The following is a 16,928-nucleotide window of genomic DNA, read 5'->3' on the forward strand; positions in this document are numbered from 1 at the left end:
TGCACACACATTTGGCTATCCTGGCTTCTCTTCTTTGGTAAGCTAAAACCCTCTGCCATCATTGCATAGAAATCAAATGCCCTAGGCTTATTGTAAATATGTACTTTTCTCAACTATACTGACAGAGACCCAGCATATCCAAGCTGCATCTTGGATCCAATTAAAGTGCATCTGCACACTTTATCAGCAAAACATTCCACATATGACAGTAAAAACCCACATTTGCACCTCTCTATTGATTGTCCTTAGCTCTTCTTTAAGCAACGTGAGCAGACATATTAACCTCAAGGCTCCTAATTGACATGATGCTTCAAAACAGCCTGAGCAACTCTTGATATGTATATTTTATAATAGCAAATCACTGTTCATTTCTATGGCTACTAATTTGTTATCTACTGATATGTGAGTCATAACTAATTCCATAGTGTGTTAGAAGAGTAATTTAGAATATTAATTTAGACTTGCTAATGCTTTAAGGTTATAGGGTTCTTCTAGATGTTTTCAGACACAAATCTGTTGAAATTTTATACAAGCTGCATATCATTTTTTCCTCCAACTCACAGGACAAAGAAATAGACTCAGTACATTATTATTTTTCTTTCAACATATTCTCTTATATATATTTTTTTGGTGAACTATATCTTATACTCCAACAAACTCATAACTAGTGAAACACTGAAAAAGATCACACCATGAACTTCTAAGTATGTGACAGAAATAGCCAAATGCCACAAAAAGTCCTAACCACATGTGGTTGACTGGATCTGCCTTTGACAAACACAGTCACTCGGCCTATATCTTGACTGGGATTTATGTGGTAGCAGCATTAATAAAACAAGTTTACTTCAGGGCACATGTATCATTAGCGCAGATGTGTTGGTGATGCTAGCAACCTTGCTAAAGAGAAAGACTGGAAAACATGAGACATATGACTGTTTCTGCTTATAGAGAACCTAATTTTTCAGTACTGCATCTAATCTAACATTCTGATCTCAATGAAGCTTTTTTTCTGCTATACTCCAGTTTGGAGGGTTTATGCTGGCCAGGACATACAATAACCAATGGGAGTTAACCAAAACCAATGGAACTGACACAACAGGCCCAGGGGAACACTGTCAGCAGTCACCACACCACTTCAATCACATGAAAAACATTTCTCCTATATTTCTTTTTTAAGCTTTTATGCATTTTACACAGAATTAATTCACCCAATGGCCACACAAATTTGTCTACAGTGGCATCATCTTTTGGAGGTAAACTGAACACAGCAGCAGGGTTTTCTTTCCACAGTAAACAGTGTTATTTTTTAACCAAAAGTAAAATTCATGCACACAGATATATTCTGTATATATTTCTGCTCACAGAAATAAGCTGTTATGCTCAACACTGAACTTCATATTCATCCCATGCAGCTTCATGAACTTAAGTAATCTTATATCAGGAGCATAGAACACATCCTATGGTAATAATTCTGCTTTTCTCAAGCTTAAAAAAAAAAATAGATTTCTGGCAAAGTACTCCATGCTAGGAAGGTTAATATTGGGCAATATAGCCCCTTCCCAATACAAAAAGTCAGTAAGGAACTGAATGTCATCAAAAATTAGAAAATCCTGCTTGTCTTTTCCACAATGTTTGCTGCCAAGCAGTATCTTAATGGTCATTGCATTACATAAAGCTGCTCTTGCACTCCAAATCCATTTAGAACCCATTAAAACCAAGAATGGTGATATCAATTTACTGCAAACAGAAATCTGGCCCCATATAGCCAGTCAGATCTGTGCAACGCACAATCATAGGCTGATGTTTGGAGCTGAAAGAACAGACTCTTCTGCTCTTGGTGTCAGAAAGCACTTTACTATATGGTCAGATAAACTGCCTGCCCAAATTTAAGCAAAAAGTCTGAATTAGCCATGACTGCAACCTGATTTCCTTTTGTAAGGGACTGTGTGCACATACACTTCCTCATGGCAAGCTCTATTCCCTCACTACAGTGTAAAATATTTGAAAACAACAATTAGCATTTAATTGTGAAGAACAAACTTTCAAAGGCAGTGAAAGGCAGACGGAGCAAGAACAATGCAATCTGAATTCTAATAATCAACCACTCATTCTTCCTTTGGAAGACAGAGTGTCAGAATCCTAACAGGGATTTCCTTATTATTTTAAGAACCATATACAATTTAACTCATTCACTGTAAATCTTCAGTCATCCACACTGAAGGCTAATGAAAAGTTAATTAATTAATTTTTAAAATGGGTTAATTAGTTAACCAATACTGTAATTCTCTGAAATTTAAAGTTATACTTCATCTTATCAAAAAGATAATTCAGGAAAATCTGCTATGAATCATACTCTGTGACTGCAATGCCAGAGACTTTTCAATAAATAACAGTAAGACTCACTTAATAGCTTATTAGACACATGCAGCTCTTTGGAATCACATGCAGTATCTACATACTGACCCGAGTACCAAGGGAGCAAGTAAGTTGTTCACAGACTTAACACCTAAATAAGCATTTTATTTTGCTTAGTGGCGGAAAAAACCCAGTAATTTAGTATCACCTCTGTATCAAAGGTGACCTTGTGCAAAATGACATCAGGTTGTCACCCTTACCGCAACCTGCTGCATTTTCAGGTGTTCATAAAGGCAACACCATTATATGTACTGAGGCTACTGCAATAAAAGCACAGGAGATGGCTTTTCAGATTTTACCAATCTACTGGTGTAGGTGATGGCCCAGATTACTTTTGCCCAATTTCGGGTCAGGAGAAGATTAATCCTTATAACAAAGATCCAAGTCATACTATAAAAATGTCTATTTTTCTGTATTGATCACCATACTTGTAGGTCAGGCAGCATGGCTAAGTCAGATGAGGGGGCCAAGAGGTGGATTCTGCAACTGTCTTGAGCTTCTCACTTGCAATTCTGAATGTATATCAAATAAATCTGAAAATTACTCTGCTCTTCTATTTCTGCATACTGTTTTTGCATAAGAAGAGCAGATTATTTACAGCTAAGAATTATCTTTCACTGCATCACTCAAAAAAAATGTGCCTGTATGTGTACTACTTAACTAATTATAGAGCAGTAGCTTTTCCTATGTTTCACAGAGTAATTAACTGACTTTACCTGCACCCAGTATTCCCCTTTAAGAGATGGACTCCTAGAAATGATGAAAGCAGCAGTGGTTTCTATAGATGAGGTATCTGAGAAAAGACTATTACAGGCCCACCACACAATAATTGCTTTGAGATTTATCAATAATCCAAAAAACTACCCACGTGACAGGAGAGATCAGGCTGTGAAACACAAAGTGACCTTTTCCAATTTAAGTCCAAGGGCACTGAAAGCTGATAAAGCCTGTTTTGCTTGCTCTGAGTCCAAAAGAAATTGCTTTGTTTGTTTGCTAGGTTGATATAATATGGAAGGAGAGCAGCCTAGAGGCTTAGAATTATACAGTGGCACAGAGAGATCAGAAATGTAGCAACATCCTAAGTCTCAACGTCTTGACTTTTGTGCTTAATTTCCCTTTAATTGACATCAACTTCAAACTTACCATATACTTATTGTGGTCCTTTCTCTCAAGAAAAATACCCCAAACAAATAAATAAATTCTTGAAATTATAAAAATCTACACCTACAGGTTTGTTAAAGTTTAATTTCACTCTTTTTCCTTGCTATTTATCCTAATATTTTAGAGGAGGAACAATAAAAATGATGGGAAGAACTGTTAAGCGGAAAATCCATTAACACTTAAAACCTTGGCAAAAATAGTTGCTGACAAATTATGCTTACCAAGATGCTTCAAAACCATCATGCCACTAAATGAGTGTGTCATATATGGTCTGCCATTTCCCACCAAGCTTCACCACTGCTGTACCTACCACCTTTCTCTCAGAACCCACATGCCCTGCCTGAAGACCATTTTGCCATCAATATGCTGACCATTGTTTTCCTTGCACACAGTAATCCAATCAAGCAAGCAGAAATAAACTTTCCTACAACACACTGTACAATGTTCTATGAGGCTTGGAATACAACAGGTTTCTAAGAAGATTAAATGAAAGAGAGAACCACATCTCAAACCTTAAATACAACACCGAGGCATGAGCTTGAAGTTCAGTCTATGCCCATTAATGAGCCTATTGCTTTTATTTTGAGAGTCTGTATTTCCTCATTCAAGTCCACATGCGAGATTATAAATAAACACTTATCTCCCATGGCCCTTAATATGAAAGAAGATGTTGTGTGGGCCTCAGGAGCTAAATATATTCAATATATGATATTCTAAACACTCTTACAGAGCTGTTTGCAAGCAAACAAGGGACAAAGGAAGTTATTCAAATAATTGGATGTTATTTCAATACTAATATATTTTCAAATATAGATTTTCAATATAGATTGTCAATATCTCCATATACATATGCAAATTATGCATGTAAATTATATATACAAATTATATATGCAAATTATCAAGAATGGGTCTTGCTTAAGGACATAGGCTTTCTGGGCAGATACTTTAAAAGAAGAAAGTAATCCTTTAACTCCACATACCAACTTGCACAGTTTCTTGCTTACATAACAAATTTTAGTTACTGTAATTCCAGCTGTTGGCCTTTCCTCTGAATAAGAAATGGCCTTTTCTCTGCATGAAATGTCATGTAGTAAGGAACAGTGCCCCAGGCCATGCCCATGATAGAATCAAGTCCTGATTACTTCATTGGAAAGAGAGAAATCATCCCTCTCCAGTGATGCAGAGCTTCTATCCCTGTAGAGGCACAGGATAGCAGGAATTAGTAATATGATATATTACGGTATAATAAAATATGTCAATAGCTCAGTACGTCACGTCCCCAGCCTCAAGCAGGATTGATTTGTTGCTTGGAAGGAGTCCAAATGTAAGGAGAAAACACAGACATATTTCTCTGAGCAGCTAATCTGGAAGAAAAAAAACTATGAGAAATGTGCTGCTCAGAAATTTTAAATACTTCAGTAAGTCTTATGGAAATGGGTTACTAGGAAGAGGACAGGAGAAACGATGTCTGAAGGATGCAAATGAGCACCCTATGGACCTGCACTGTATATCACTGGCCTTTTATATGCTCTGCATGGCATCTTTCAGACTGATGATTACATATGCACGCATATACAGAGGTGTGCCTATACACACAGACACAAATGCTGAACGGTTACTGTACAGATTGAGAACAAGAAAATAAAAAGTTTACAGAAATCACTTCATTACAGAGTACGATTCTGAGTGATAGCGAGTAGTCGTTTTATCTCAGAACCTGAACACAAAAAACCGTGGCAATATTCCTCTGAAATGTAGCCCACGATCATTCTCTGACGATATTCTAGAGGAATTTTGACATTGGTCTTAAATAAGAGGAGACTTGGGTATTCTGTCTGTGACTTCTGAAGAGAAACTAGCATTGCTGTGTCTGCTTCAAAGATACATACTGGTCAAAACCGCATTCTGAACTGGAGAATTCAACTGGTTTTTATGGTTTTCAACACAGAGAGGAAATAATAATGACTTTTTAATCCAAACTTTTCAGAATATTTTAAAATTATTTATATCATTGCAGCACTTAAAAAACTAGCTAAGATGAAGCCTTCAAACAGGATAAGCCTCCACTCAGACACATTCTAAATTTAAACAAAGTGTAGTAAATAAATACAACACTAAGAATTAAGCAGAAAAATAGGAAAATTTAAACAGCAATAAAATTGTACAGAAAAAAACCCTCAGTTGCTAGACAGCACGATGCTTTCAAATTACTTCAGATGACTGCTTTAAAAATTTCTAAGTATCTTAATAATATGAACCATTTCTAACTACTCCTGAACAAAGTAGTTTCTGCAATTCCAAAATCTGGGTATGACTGCCATAAATTTAAACTAAGTGATAACTTGGTGATTGTGCACGTCAGCAATGAAAGAAATTTTATTGGTAATTTGATAAAAGTTTGCACCACAAATTAAACAAAATTAACATCTGATTAATGCCAGAGGAGGTGCTTATCCTCTAGTGCTACAAACCCTGCAAACTTCAACCTGCTCCCTTGGGCAAAAGCCTACATAACCAGACAGGTCTCAAATGATGCCCTGAAGGTCACCAAATGCAGGCTGTGACAGCGGACGTGAGTTTTCCTTAGTGCTCTATATCCGCTAGAGCTGTTTTACAGCAATGTGAGAGGGTGAAAAGTTTACACTAGCTCGTTATGCAATAAATGTCACCGGTATTACCACTGACTTTAGACTAGACTCCCAGCAGTAAGCAGTTAAGAGGTGATAAAGCAGGATTAACTCCTGAGGAAAATTTATGATTAATGTGTATTATGCAGCACAAATTCCCTGCTATCTTTTTTCTTCCTCAAACAAGAAATTATTTTGCACCAATCTATTCAATGCTTCACTGTACTACTTCATAGCAGTGTTACTACTGTCACACATACAGCTTTAAGCCTATTCTCAAGCACTCCCCTTAAAAGAGTCATGCAAGATTATTGCTATTTATGGCTATTCATGTAAATGAATACAATTTCAATGATATGGAGGACAGTGGAATAGTAATGGAGTAGTGCAAAACACAGTTAACCTAGCAGTAACTATTCTTTGAACTGCCCTGATGAAGTTGTTACCTGATGGGGACATAAAAATTACCCAAAGCAAGCTGCTGTTCACTGTGGCAGACTGTTAGGTAAAGCTGCTTTGGAAGCAACGTGAGCTCTGAATTCTCCATCTGCTGCAGAAGCAAGTATACGATCAGCACTTAAAACTCTCATTGCCCCTGTAAGCCATGAGGTTTAATTTTATTGACAGCAAAGCAAGGGCTGTCTTTCCAAGACTACTTTCTTTCCCATTTCCTCTTCTCAGATCAGAACACACATAAGCCAACAAAGAAGCAATGACATCAAACGGCACCTGTATTTCCTCACATTTACAGGCATTTCCTCCGAAACAATGAAATATGTGGTAATGTACAACAATATAGTGTCTGTCAGATTTAATTGGTATGCCAAAAGTATGGCCTGAGGCTGCTCTAACTTAGGATTTTAAGTCTGCCAGCAACACTGACTTGCACTTAATAATAAAATTGCAAGAATTTCACACATACAAATTTACAATGAAACAAAACTAAATCCGAATCATCTGCTTGTTTAACCAAAAAGAAAAACAAAGCACCAACACTAATAATTTGACTTATGCTCTATTATACAAAAGATGTCACCTTCTACTAGATGCATCATTAACTGATGCTTGCAAAGATCTCTCGCGAGATTATATAGAAAAATATTTTTTAAAATTCCTCCTGGACATCTATATGCAATAATCAGCAACTCAGTGACAGCTCAGATGAGGAGGAAAAAACTGATGGTATACTAACTATATAAAAGGATAAGTATGTATCAATGCACATGAACTTATATACATGGTGAATCATATTTTTTTCACCAGGTACTCTGGATAGCATTTATCTTTTTCCACCACAAGCAACTGAGGGGAGAAACCATGGTTTCATACAGTTGTCTATGCAGCTAGTGTGATGGAGACTGGATTATCATCTTGATATGAAAATTAATAAGGGTTAAAACATTTGTGTTTGTGTTAGAACAATGCAGAGTCAGGAGCATGCTATAAGAAGGAGTTTTCATTGGCAATCCAATTTTCTAAATTTTGAAATGTACAACTAAGTATTACTAAAACACTTGGTTTGTACTGATAAAGGAAGGTAGTAATTTTCAAGAGAAGTGCTTCATGAGGAGTTTTGGATTAAAATCACAAAATCAGACACCTTTCTTTTTCTAAACCACCCGAATCTCACCTTATGATGCATAACAACTGATATGTACATAATATATTTGTTGCAATTGTCTGATTTCTCTCTATCTTGTCATTTTAGGTTCTAAAAAAGCTGCCAGTGCCCAAGAAAGAATTGGTATTTCCAGTTCATGTCAATAACACTTACTCTTGCACAGATTAGTGGAACCAGCTCTTAAGTTAAATAATAAAAAGCGATATTTAAATAACAGCTGGCTGAAATGCAAAGAAATATGGCTAATCCAGGTAAAGGTGAAATAAACACCATTCTTTATTCTACAGAACAAGTCACACCACCATCATCATAGTTCACGAGTTAGGCAAAGCATTGTAGGTGACTGGGGAGAAATTACGAAGTCTTACTCTTTACATTAAAGTTTATTTTATGAATAGTAAAAAAAGGTTGCTAAATAGATGTGTCTTAATCATTTGAGATACTACAACTGTTTCGTTATACTAATCTCACCTCTGCAGCTGGTAGCAGAAAACTGACCCCTGCTGATAAAACCAACAAAACACCAGATCATTAACAGGGCAGAAACACTTCATCAACTCTAATTTTCTGGCATGTGGCCCTGGCAGCATAGTGCTGGCTGCCTAGGCAGAGGCATCTCTCAGAAAGAGCAAGGCCACCCTAAAGTCAGCAGTTATCCAAAACCTCTCTGTACTGCAGCACCCTAACGCAGCTGTCACCACCTAAATCTTACACTTTGGAGAAGACAGGTACTTACATCTGCCTTCTAAAAACATGGTGTGGCAGGCCTTTCTTCCTACATGGGTAAAAAAGTAGAGGAATGTGAGTTAGAAGGAAAAACAGTACCACACAGCTCCGCCTGGCTCTGACATTTCTGAGGAAACCTGGAAGCAAAACTGGCATCTGAAGAGCTTCTCTGTTTAAAGTGAAGCTCCTTCAGAGTTCAAGTACCTTCATGGAGGCATGTATTTTGAGGTCTTTACACTAATTTGGGGATTGAAATTCCACCTATAGTCTCTGGTAGCTCCCACATCCTGTTAAGGATCTGGACCAAAGTACCCAGGACTGAGCTGACAGAAGGACAAATATTTATCAAGTCTCCAGACTTTGGGACTGCATATTCCTTCTTCATAACGCTTCTAGCAAAACAAATTTAATCATGTCTGGAGCTCTTCTGAAATAGAGCATGGTGAACACTTGACAACACAGCTGTTTTTGAGCAGCCTTTAAGAAGTATCATTTTTTCTCATGAGTTCTTTTAAATTATATATGCTTTTTATTTTTAAATATATTGAAGGATAAATTGTCCCCCTGCTGGTTACTAAAGGTGGCACTGTTTCAGCCCTCCTTTTCCCAGCACAATTAGCAAGGGCTGCTTAATGAATCTTAGTGGACGTCCATGATTTAAGAACATTTAATCTATATTGCATTTCCATGCTGCCACTTTCTGCTCATTACCAGGGTACATACACACAAAACAAAAAGACTCCAGCGGTAAAAACCACTATAATCATTGCTTTGAAGATGTTAAATTATTGAGAGGTGCTAAAATAAACTGAAAATAGTATTCATTTCACTGTACTAATAGTTGCATATATAATAAAGTATCAGCCTCTGGGTAGTCATTAATAGCCTTAATGTTGAACCTAACTGAACCAACAATGCTAAATACTCAAGTCAAATTAACTAACAGTTACTGCTACTGGCGTAACAGTAAGTTAACAGACAAGAAATTTCAAAGTTTTTGAGATGATAAAGGCAAATAAAACACAACATATCAAGAAGCCCTGAAACAGAACTGCTCAGGAGTTCAAACCAGCTACGAACCTTCTGCAGACTCCAGTTTTTCCTGTATGCATGCAGGTAATTTGTATTTTTCCTTAAACAAAAGTATATTAGATCATACATTATAACAAAGTATATGTTCATGCATGTTCATTATAAATACAGCCACCAAATAAACAAGAATCTAAAAATACTCTTAGCAGTCTTTCCTTTAGAATGCAAACAATGCCCTTAATACAATGTGGCAACATTTGAGATCAGTATAGCTCTTAAAATACCACACACAGGCTATTTTGTTTCTTAAGACAACAAAATTGGCAATAAAATAATGTTAAATTACATCTTGTTGGTAAAAAATAGCTCATTTTCCAAATACAATTCTCTTCAAATGTAGCAAATCTGTAAGTGTCTTGCATATACCATAAGGTATTTATCTAAAATGGTACCATCAGTGAAACAGATGTCATTGTACAATATCCCTTGTGCCACCTACATTCTGTTCTCCTAGTTGCCAAACAGAACTGTTTTGGGTTATTTACTGAGCAATCAGATTGAAGTATTTCTGCAATGATCTCCACGTTACATAAATGAAAAAAAAATACTTAAAAACTGAAATATAATTTAAAACATTTTACCACCATCTAAAACATTCAACATGCCTTCAGTAGTACAGACGCCAAAGACTGATATCTTAGTAGGAGTTTAACAAAGTCTTATTTTTTAGAACTTTGTACATCATTTTTTATTTTCCTGTTTCTATCCATTATACTCAATTTTAACCTTCTGTTCACTGAAATGAGGAAGATGTAGACTTAACATGAAAGCTTCCTTCCCAGCACTAAAAAAAAAGTCATCTGTTCTTTGCAAGATAACTAGATAAAACTTAAAAATCACATCACAGAATAGTTAGACTTTTGGAGGTATCTGGTGGTGGGATCACACTACCTACTGTAGGGCCCATTCAGGGCAGCCCACAGGGCTCTGCATCACCTGCCAGGGACCCATCTTGGTCTGCCATATGCTACTCTACATTCTAGAATTTAGCCATCTGGTTTATTCTGTCTTTTCATGCTGTCCTGTTTATTTATCTTTCCTCTTTTATTTACCTCCTTGTCACAGTGATCTCTGGATTTGATCAGTACCAGGCGGCCATCAGGCTTCTTCAAGGGTGAGATGGGGCACGAGATTATCCACAGTTCAAACAGGACCTTACCAGTGTGCCCCATGAATCCTAAATGCAAAAAAGCCTGTAGTGTCTTCTCATCAGCATCATCAAATTGTTGCCAAAATTCAGCTTACAAGAATTTCTCAACCCTGTAAGAATGCAGACTGTATTTGTTGGAAGCTTGAGAAGGAAAGCAGCACAATGAAATTCACCTAGTACTCTGAATTCACATTTTGCAAGTAACTGACATGCTAAAGAAAATAAGAACATAAAGAACTAGTTAAGTTCAAATATTCAAAGTTTTCTAGTACAATAATTCTTAATTCTTAAAAATGAAGAAGAGAGAAAGGAATCTGAAAGACATCTAGAGATACATATGCATTCTAGTAACACAATGAATACATTTAGAGCAAATGAGAGCTAAGCAGAAAAATAATTTCATATCTAAGACCTTTTTTCTCATGGGAAATACTGTCCTTGAGACTGTAAATCTGTCTTCAATCTTTCAAGATGACTGACAATAGGAGTACTGACATTAGCATTAAAATACATTTTATTATCTCAAAAGGTCTTTCATCGGAGGAAGTTTTTACTTTTTGATACTTGGTGGATAATAAGCTCCCTAACCCTTCAACTATCCAGCTTTATGATGCCTTACTTAGACTTTTTAGGTCTCAACTTTAATGAGCTGCTTTCAGACTACAACACAAAGTCTTGAAAGATAAACAACAGGAACATTTTTTTCAGCAGAACACTTGCCAGTTTGGCAATAGCAGAATCAACAACAGACAGGCAGAAGGGGTATTGGCTAGAGGAAATAAGAGAGTTTTCTACACATTCCTGAAATAAAGTTCTTTCAAGATACTCTAACCTGCTAATTCCAGAGAGTTGCCTAGCAATTCTCTGCCCCAGTGGGGAGGGGGGGAAGTTTCAATTAGAAACAACTGAAATCACAAATTCTGCAACTGATACACTAAGCTGATCATATGTAATTTTATTTTGCATTGATATAGCACAGTCTTGATGACTGGAAGCAATCTAGGCTAACAGCTGGCACTGTAGAAATAAAGCATCTTTTGACACCAAAAGCCAAGACCGTCACTTGCGCAAAATTTATAATCCCTGCTGGTTAGGACATAAGCACCCATGTGCTCTGCAGTCACTAGCAAGTCATGAGGTCTCAGACTACAAAAACATATAATCCTTGGCTTTAGGCAATAACTTTCAAGCCAAAAATCCTAGGCACTTCGACCAGGCTTGAGATTACATGCCATAGGGTGCGGTTTTTGTTTTGCTTGTGGTTTGGGTTTGGTTTTTTTCAATTTAAAAAGTAGCAAAAGCAATTATCTAATAACGGTAAATAAATGAAAGTATAACTTCAGTAGAACTCCCTTCCAAAGAATATGATCTGTGGCATCCTTGCTATCAGAAAAATCAGTTCATCCTGCTGTTCAAATGAGTAGTAAAATAATTCATAATGAGAATTCATTTCAGAATGTTAGCTGAATATTCAAAAATTTGTCTTTACAGCATGGTTCGTAGAATACATGGAACAATACCTTCAGAAGACATTTTCCTCAGGAAGAAGAAAATATATATTAGCTAAATTGCAAGAAAATTAGAGCATCTCTTACACCTCTTTCTATAATTTATGAATACATTATTTTAATATTTTAATTAACTTCAATGAAAAAATCTTCATGAAACATGTAACGCAAAACTTGAGTTTTTAGGAAAAATAGCCAATTTTTTGATTCTTTTAATCCTCACCTGAATACTATGCACTTTTAATATGAATAAATTCTAAGAAAAAGTAATTACTATATCAAACAATAAATGAGTGCTCTTGAAGGCATCTTTTAAAAATCAAGTCCAACCACAATACTTTAAACATTTGTTACGCTCAATATGACTCGCAAATGATTCATTCTTCTCTCTAGGTAAAAATAACTGAGCGCTTTCTATGGTATAAAGATGCTCTATCCCACCCTATAGCCTGGACAATCCAAGGCAGCTGCTTTTCATATTGATTATTGTTTAAGACCAGTTATAGATCCATGTCTCCTTCAAACACACTTCACGGACCGATGAAGGTGCATTCAATAGTTGCTCATAAAGCACAGTCTCTTCCTACCATTATGTACATTTAGCACAAGCTGTCAAAGTACTTACAACACACTGTGAAATATTATCTTATTTAGTAACCAACTAGTGCAGTTAAAGAGATCCTTCACACATTAGGGCAAATACTTTGCTGGTGTTGACCCTTCTTTTCATTTCCTGCTAAAATCCCAATAACACATTTTGGGAAAGGTAAAGATGAGCATGCTAATTTTGGTAAAGGAATGGAACAGAAAAGAAAATACAAAACTACAAATAGGCGTATAGATGTTGAATTTGGTTAGAAAATACAAAAGATTATAATTCCTTTGTTTACTTTTGGTGGACTTTTTTGTGACTTATCCTAAAACTGAAAGCACCTGCCCATACTGCTAAAATATCAATCCCTCTCTTCAAAGTCACACATACAGGCAGAATTATCAGTTTTCTGTGAGTCACAGGTAGGTAGACCCCCTCTGTAGTTGTAGGTGCTTTGTCTCACTATTCTCCTGTTTATACGCCTGTACACTTAAATCAATGGGTTGTGATTCTTCCAAAGCAGGACTGTTAAACAAAAGAAATAAAAGAGTGAACGGTTCCCTGATACTCTGAATAATCATCAGATAAAGCTTTACTATCTGGTAAATAATCCTGCCATCATATAAAACCGGACATTTCAATTTCAGTATTAAACAACCAATTAACATACTGCTACACACCTAAGTATTTATGGGTTCAGCTTCATAAGTCCTTAAATATAACCCGCTTTAAGAAGAGAGCTGTTTAAAAAGATGATAGTAATTGCTGAAGACCCAATAAGCCCTCTCAGAATAAATTTCCTTCTCTACTTGTGGCTAGGTATTAGGCCAAAAATGAGTTTGCTTAGTAGCAAATAGCATGAACGGGGAACCATCCTGCTTAACCAGAGGACCTCTGCCTTTTGCCTTGGTGCACATTGTTTTCCAGAGACTTTTTTCATTTAATTACCTCTAATTACAACAGAAAGTTAATACTGTACATCAGCACCAGTGGATAAAAACCATGTTTAAAAATACTTTTCCATACCGAGTGATTTGCTTTTTTGAGGATGAAAGTGCATTAGAAGCCTTTAAAAAGACAAATTTTGTGACAAGATCCTCCCCAGATATTGTTATTGCTTAATTCAAAAGCTCAGGGAAAAAATAGTAGCTATATCTCAGACCTCAGAAATGCGCCAAAATGCTGAGTAAAGGTTTTTGTCTTTTTGCTGGCATTTTTTCTTGCTTCTGTGTTTAGGATCATCCTGGAGTTAAGAGCTATTGATTTACTGGAACGCTACCCCATGTTTTATTAAACAAAAAGACTGATTAAACAAAAAGACCTTTTAGTAAAACATGGAAATTTACTGTAGTATCTTAGGAGTCTTCTGAAATAGAAGGGCTCAGGCACTTACAAGGACACTACTACACATATGGTAACTAAAAATTGACCAACCTTTCCTTCGGCATCTGCTGTTGCTACCTTCTCAACTTTGTTCCTGTTTAAAAATTTCTTCACCCATTCTTCTACTTGAACATTGAACTTCATAAAAGTCACATAGCAAAAATATGCTGTCAGGAGAGTTAAGCTTTCCCACCACATGATCAAGTTATCCAGAAAAAAGATGATGAGCAAGATCAAGTCAACGATGTAAAAGGACACATCTCGAAATAGTGGCCACCAAGTAAGGTTCAAGATCTCTTTAGAAAATAAAGCACACATTCCAATAACAAACAGGATATTGAACACAGCAGATCCCACTATGGTACCGATGCCGACATTGCTGTGGGATATAAACACTCCTATTAAAGAAGTGAAGAGTTCTGGGGCTGACCCACCAGCAGCCATGAAGGTTGCACCTGCCACATCATCAGATATGGCCAGCTTTTCAGTGATGACAGTCAAGGAAGGAACAAAGAACTCATCGCAGACTATGGCTAAGGCTATAAACATGTAAATCATCCCAATTACATGGAGGATCACCGCTCCCTTTCTTCTCTCCTCAAGAGAGAAAAGGTCCTCAGGATACTCTCCCTTGGCATGATCATCTGTTGCATTGTCGTGCTCAGCTTTGTGTTTCATAGGAGCGTGTGGGTCTGGAGCGCCATTTTCATCCTCTTCCATGAAATCCAACAGAGTTCTTTGGTGCCCACGCACCAGCTTTTGGCTATCTAGGCTGCTGGACAACACCATGCTATGTGGTTCCATCTTGAAAAAGGCACTAAACAAAAGAGAAGAAGTACTAATGGCCACTACACTGACAAGAAGCCCTATAATTCGTATCAGTCTCAGTTTTTTCCTGACATTCTGGTGCCGTCTGCAGCCAAACAGCGGTTCCTCCAAACACCAATCCTTCAACATGCCAGTGCCAGTTTTTGTATGAAGAGCCATTCTGTGTTCTGTGTGAGATGCTGAGAGAGTCAGATGGATTGTTCCTTCATACTTTTCTCCAGCTTTGAAGTTAGAAGTGCTTTAAGAGTTTTCCCAGAATCAAGTACTTTTATTCTTCATAGGAGAATTCTCTTCATTTGTCTTAAAAGGACAAATAGGTATGATTAGTATTAGTGAAACAGCACATGGTCAGAAGCTCCTAAAATGCAATTTACAGGCTGGGTTAAATTTAGATTTTAAAGCAAAACAATGCCGACTGTAATATAAAACCCTGCCACATCCCACCAGACACAGTAACGATCTGTTTGCTTCAGCAGTAACCCTACAGATAATGGTCTATCAATACGCAGATCGTTTTATACCTCTCATGTGCCTCTGAGCCCCTGTTCTCAGCTGGTGACAAAAAAAATCCTAGCGGAATGTAGACTGTTCCCAAATGTTGCATAAAAATGAAGAGTCTACTATTTTAATGGACATTTCAAAGATTATTACCTTCTGTAATTACTTTTCACCATGATCATGTAACCTCCAAATCCCAAACGCCAGGGCAACAACAGATGAAAAAGCAATCAAAGTGCCAACAAGCACCTCATCAGACCTTTAGGCTTCTGAGGCAGTATTAATTGGAACGTTACGCATGCACAGAGCGACAGTTACTGATACATAGGTAAAACGCTACACCATTAGAGCAGGATCGAAATGTAGATCTAACATATCCACAGATTCTTTAATTTCTCTGCAAAAGTGACTCAAGATTACACAGAGAGCCAGGCTTGCTTCTGATCAAACCTGGGACACTAGCTCAGACTAGCTAAGACAAAAAATTTCATTCACCTCTGTTTTTGCTTTGGTTTGTGTTACACATTCAGCTACAAATGTGGGAAGTTACTAAGAATATCTATGTGGTAAGCATCTTTTAAATCAGCTCCACTTACAGATCCTTAAGAAATAGTTTAAATTTACAGAACAAGAGCTCATTCTGAGACACATGAAACAGTGAGAAATTAAACTGTGTGAGAATGACTACTCTTGTATGCCAGAGCTGAGCCCATGAGACTAATAGCACTTTTAAATCAGGAGAAAGACACGACATAATAACAGGTGCTTTGGTTGCTGAATTTGAAGAATTTATCTAACATGGAAATCAGTTATGCATGCATTATGCGTAGCAAGTTGCGTTTTAGACAACACAAAATATACAACACCTTATAAACAACATTATTCAGTCCTTACTACTACAGTAAAAAAAAATACTTTGTTACACTGCTTATTCAAGTCATTCGTAACAGCTGACTACAGAAGAGTCCATTAATTGGCAGAATATTGACATCGTATTCTCAAAAACAGAATTACAACTACTACATGTGCTTATTTACAGAAAAGTTCCTAAGACACGTGCAGTTTCTCTCGATTTTTACAGATAGCTTCCATACCAAGAAGATGTCACAGAGACATACTCCACTGGCAAGATACAGCACCACAAAGGAGGTATTTTATTTCCCACCTCGGAGTTACTGCTCACCGGACTGACACAGAAACATTCGGCAGAAAAAGACACCGGAACGCCAACGCCGCTCCCGGTAGCAACTCACTGTCGGTGGGCAGATCGCCCCACACGATTCATTAAATCGCGCGAACGTGAGGCGCCGCGGAAAAGCGACCGGGC

General features: G+C 37.0%; 1 protein-coding gene across 1 annotated transcript in view; it reads right to left on the reverse strand.

The window, feature by feature from the left end:
- The window catches only part of LOC104272379 (sodium/potassium/calcium exchanger 2), a gene marked incomplete at its 3' end in the record, with an annotated part of 71,429 nt that extends 56,030 nt beyond the window's left edge, over window positions 1-15,399 (reverse strand). Inside the window, exon 1 of the mRNA XM_009867357.1 lies at window positions 14,327-15,399. Coding sequence (XP_009865659.1) covers window positions 14,327-15,262 — 936 coding nt within the window. The remainder of the gene's footprint in view (window positions 1-14,326) is intronic.
- Window positions 15,400-16,928: the final 1,529 nt, after the last annotated feature.

This window comes from Apaloderma vittatum, unplaced genomic scaffold (assembly GCF_000703405.1).
Source record: "Apaloderma vittatum isolate BGI_N311 unplaced genomic scaffold, ASM70340v1 scaffold1804, whole genome shotgun sequence".
NCBI lineage: Eukaryota > Metazoa > Chordata > Aves > Trogoniformes > Trogonidae > Apaloderma > Apaloderma vittatum.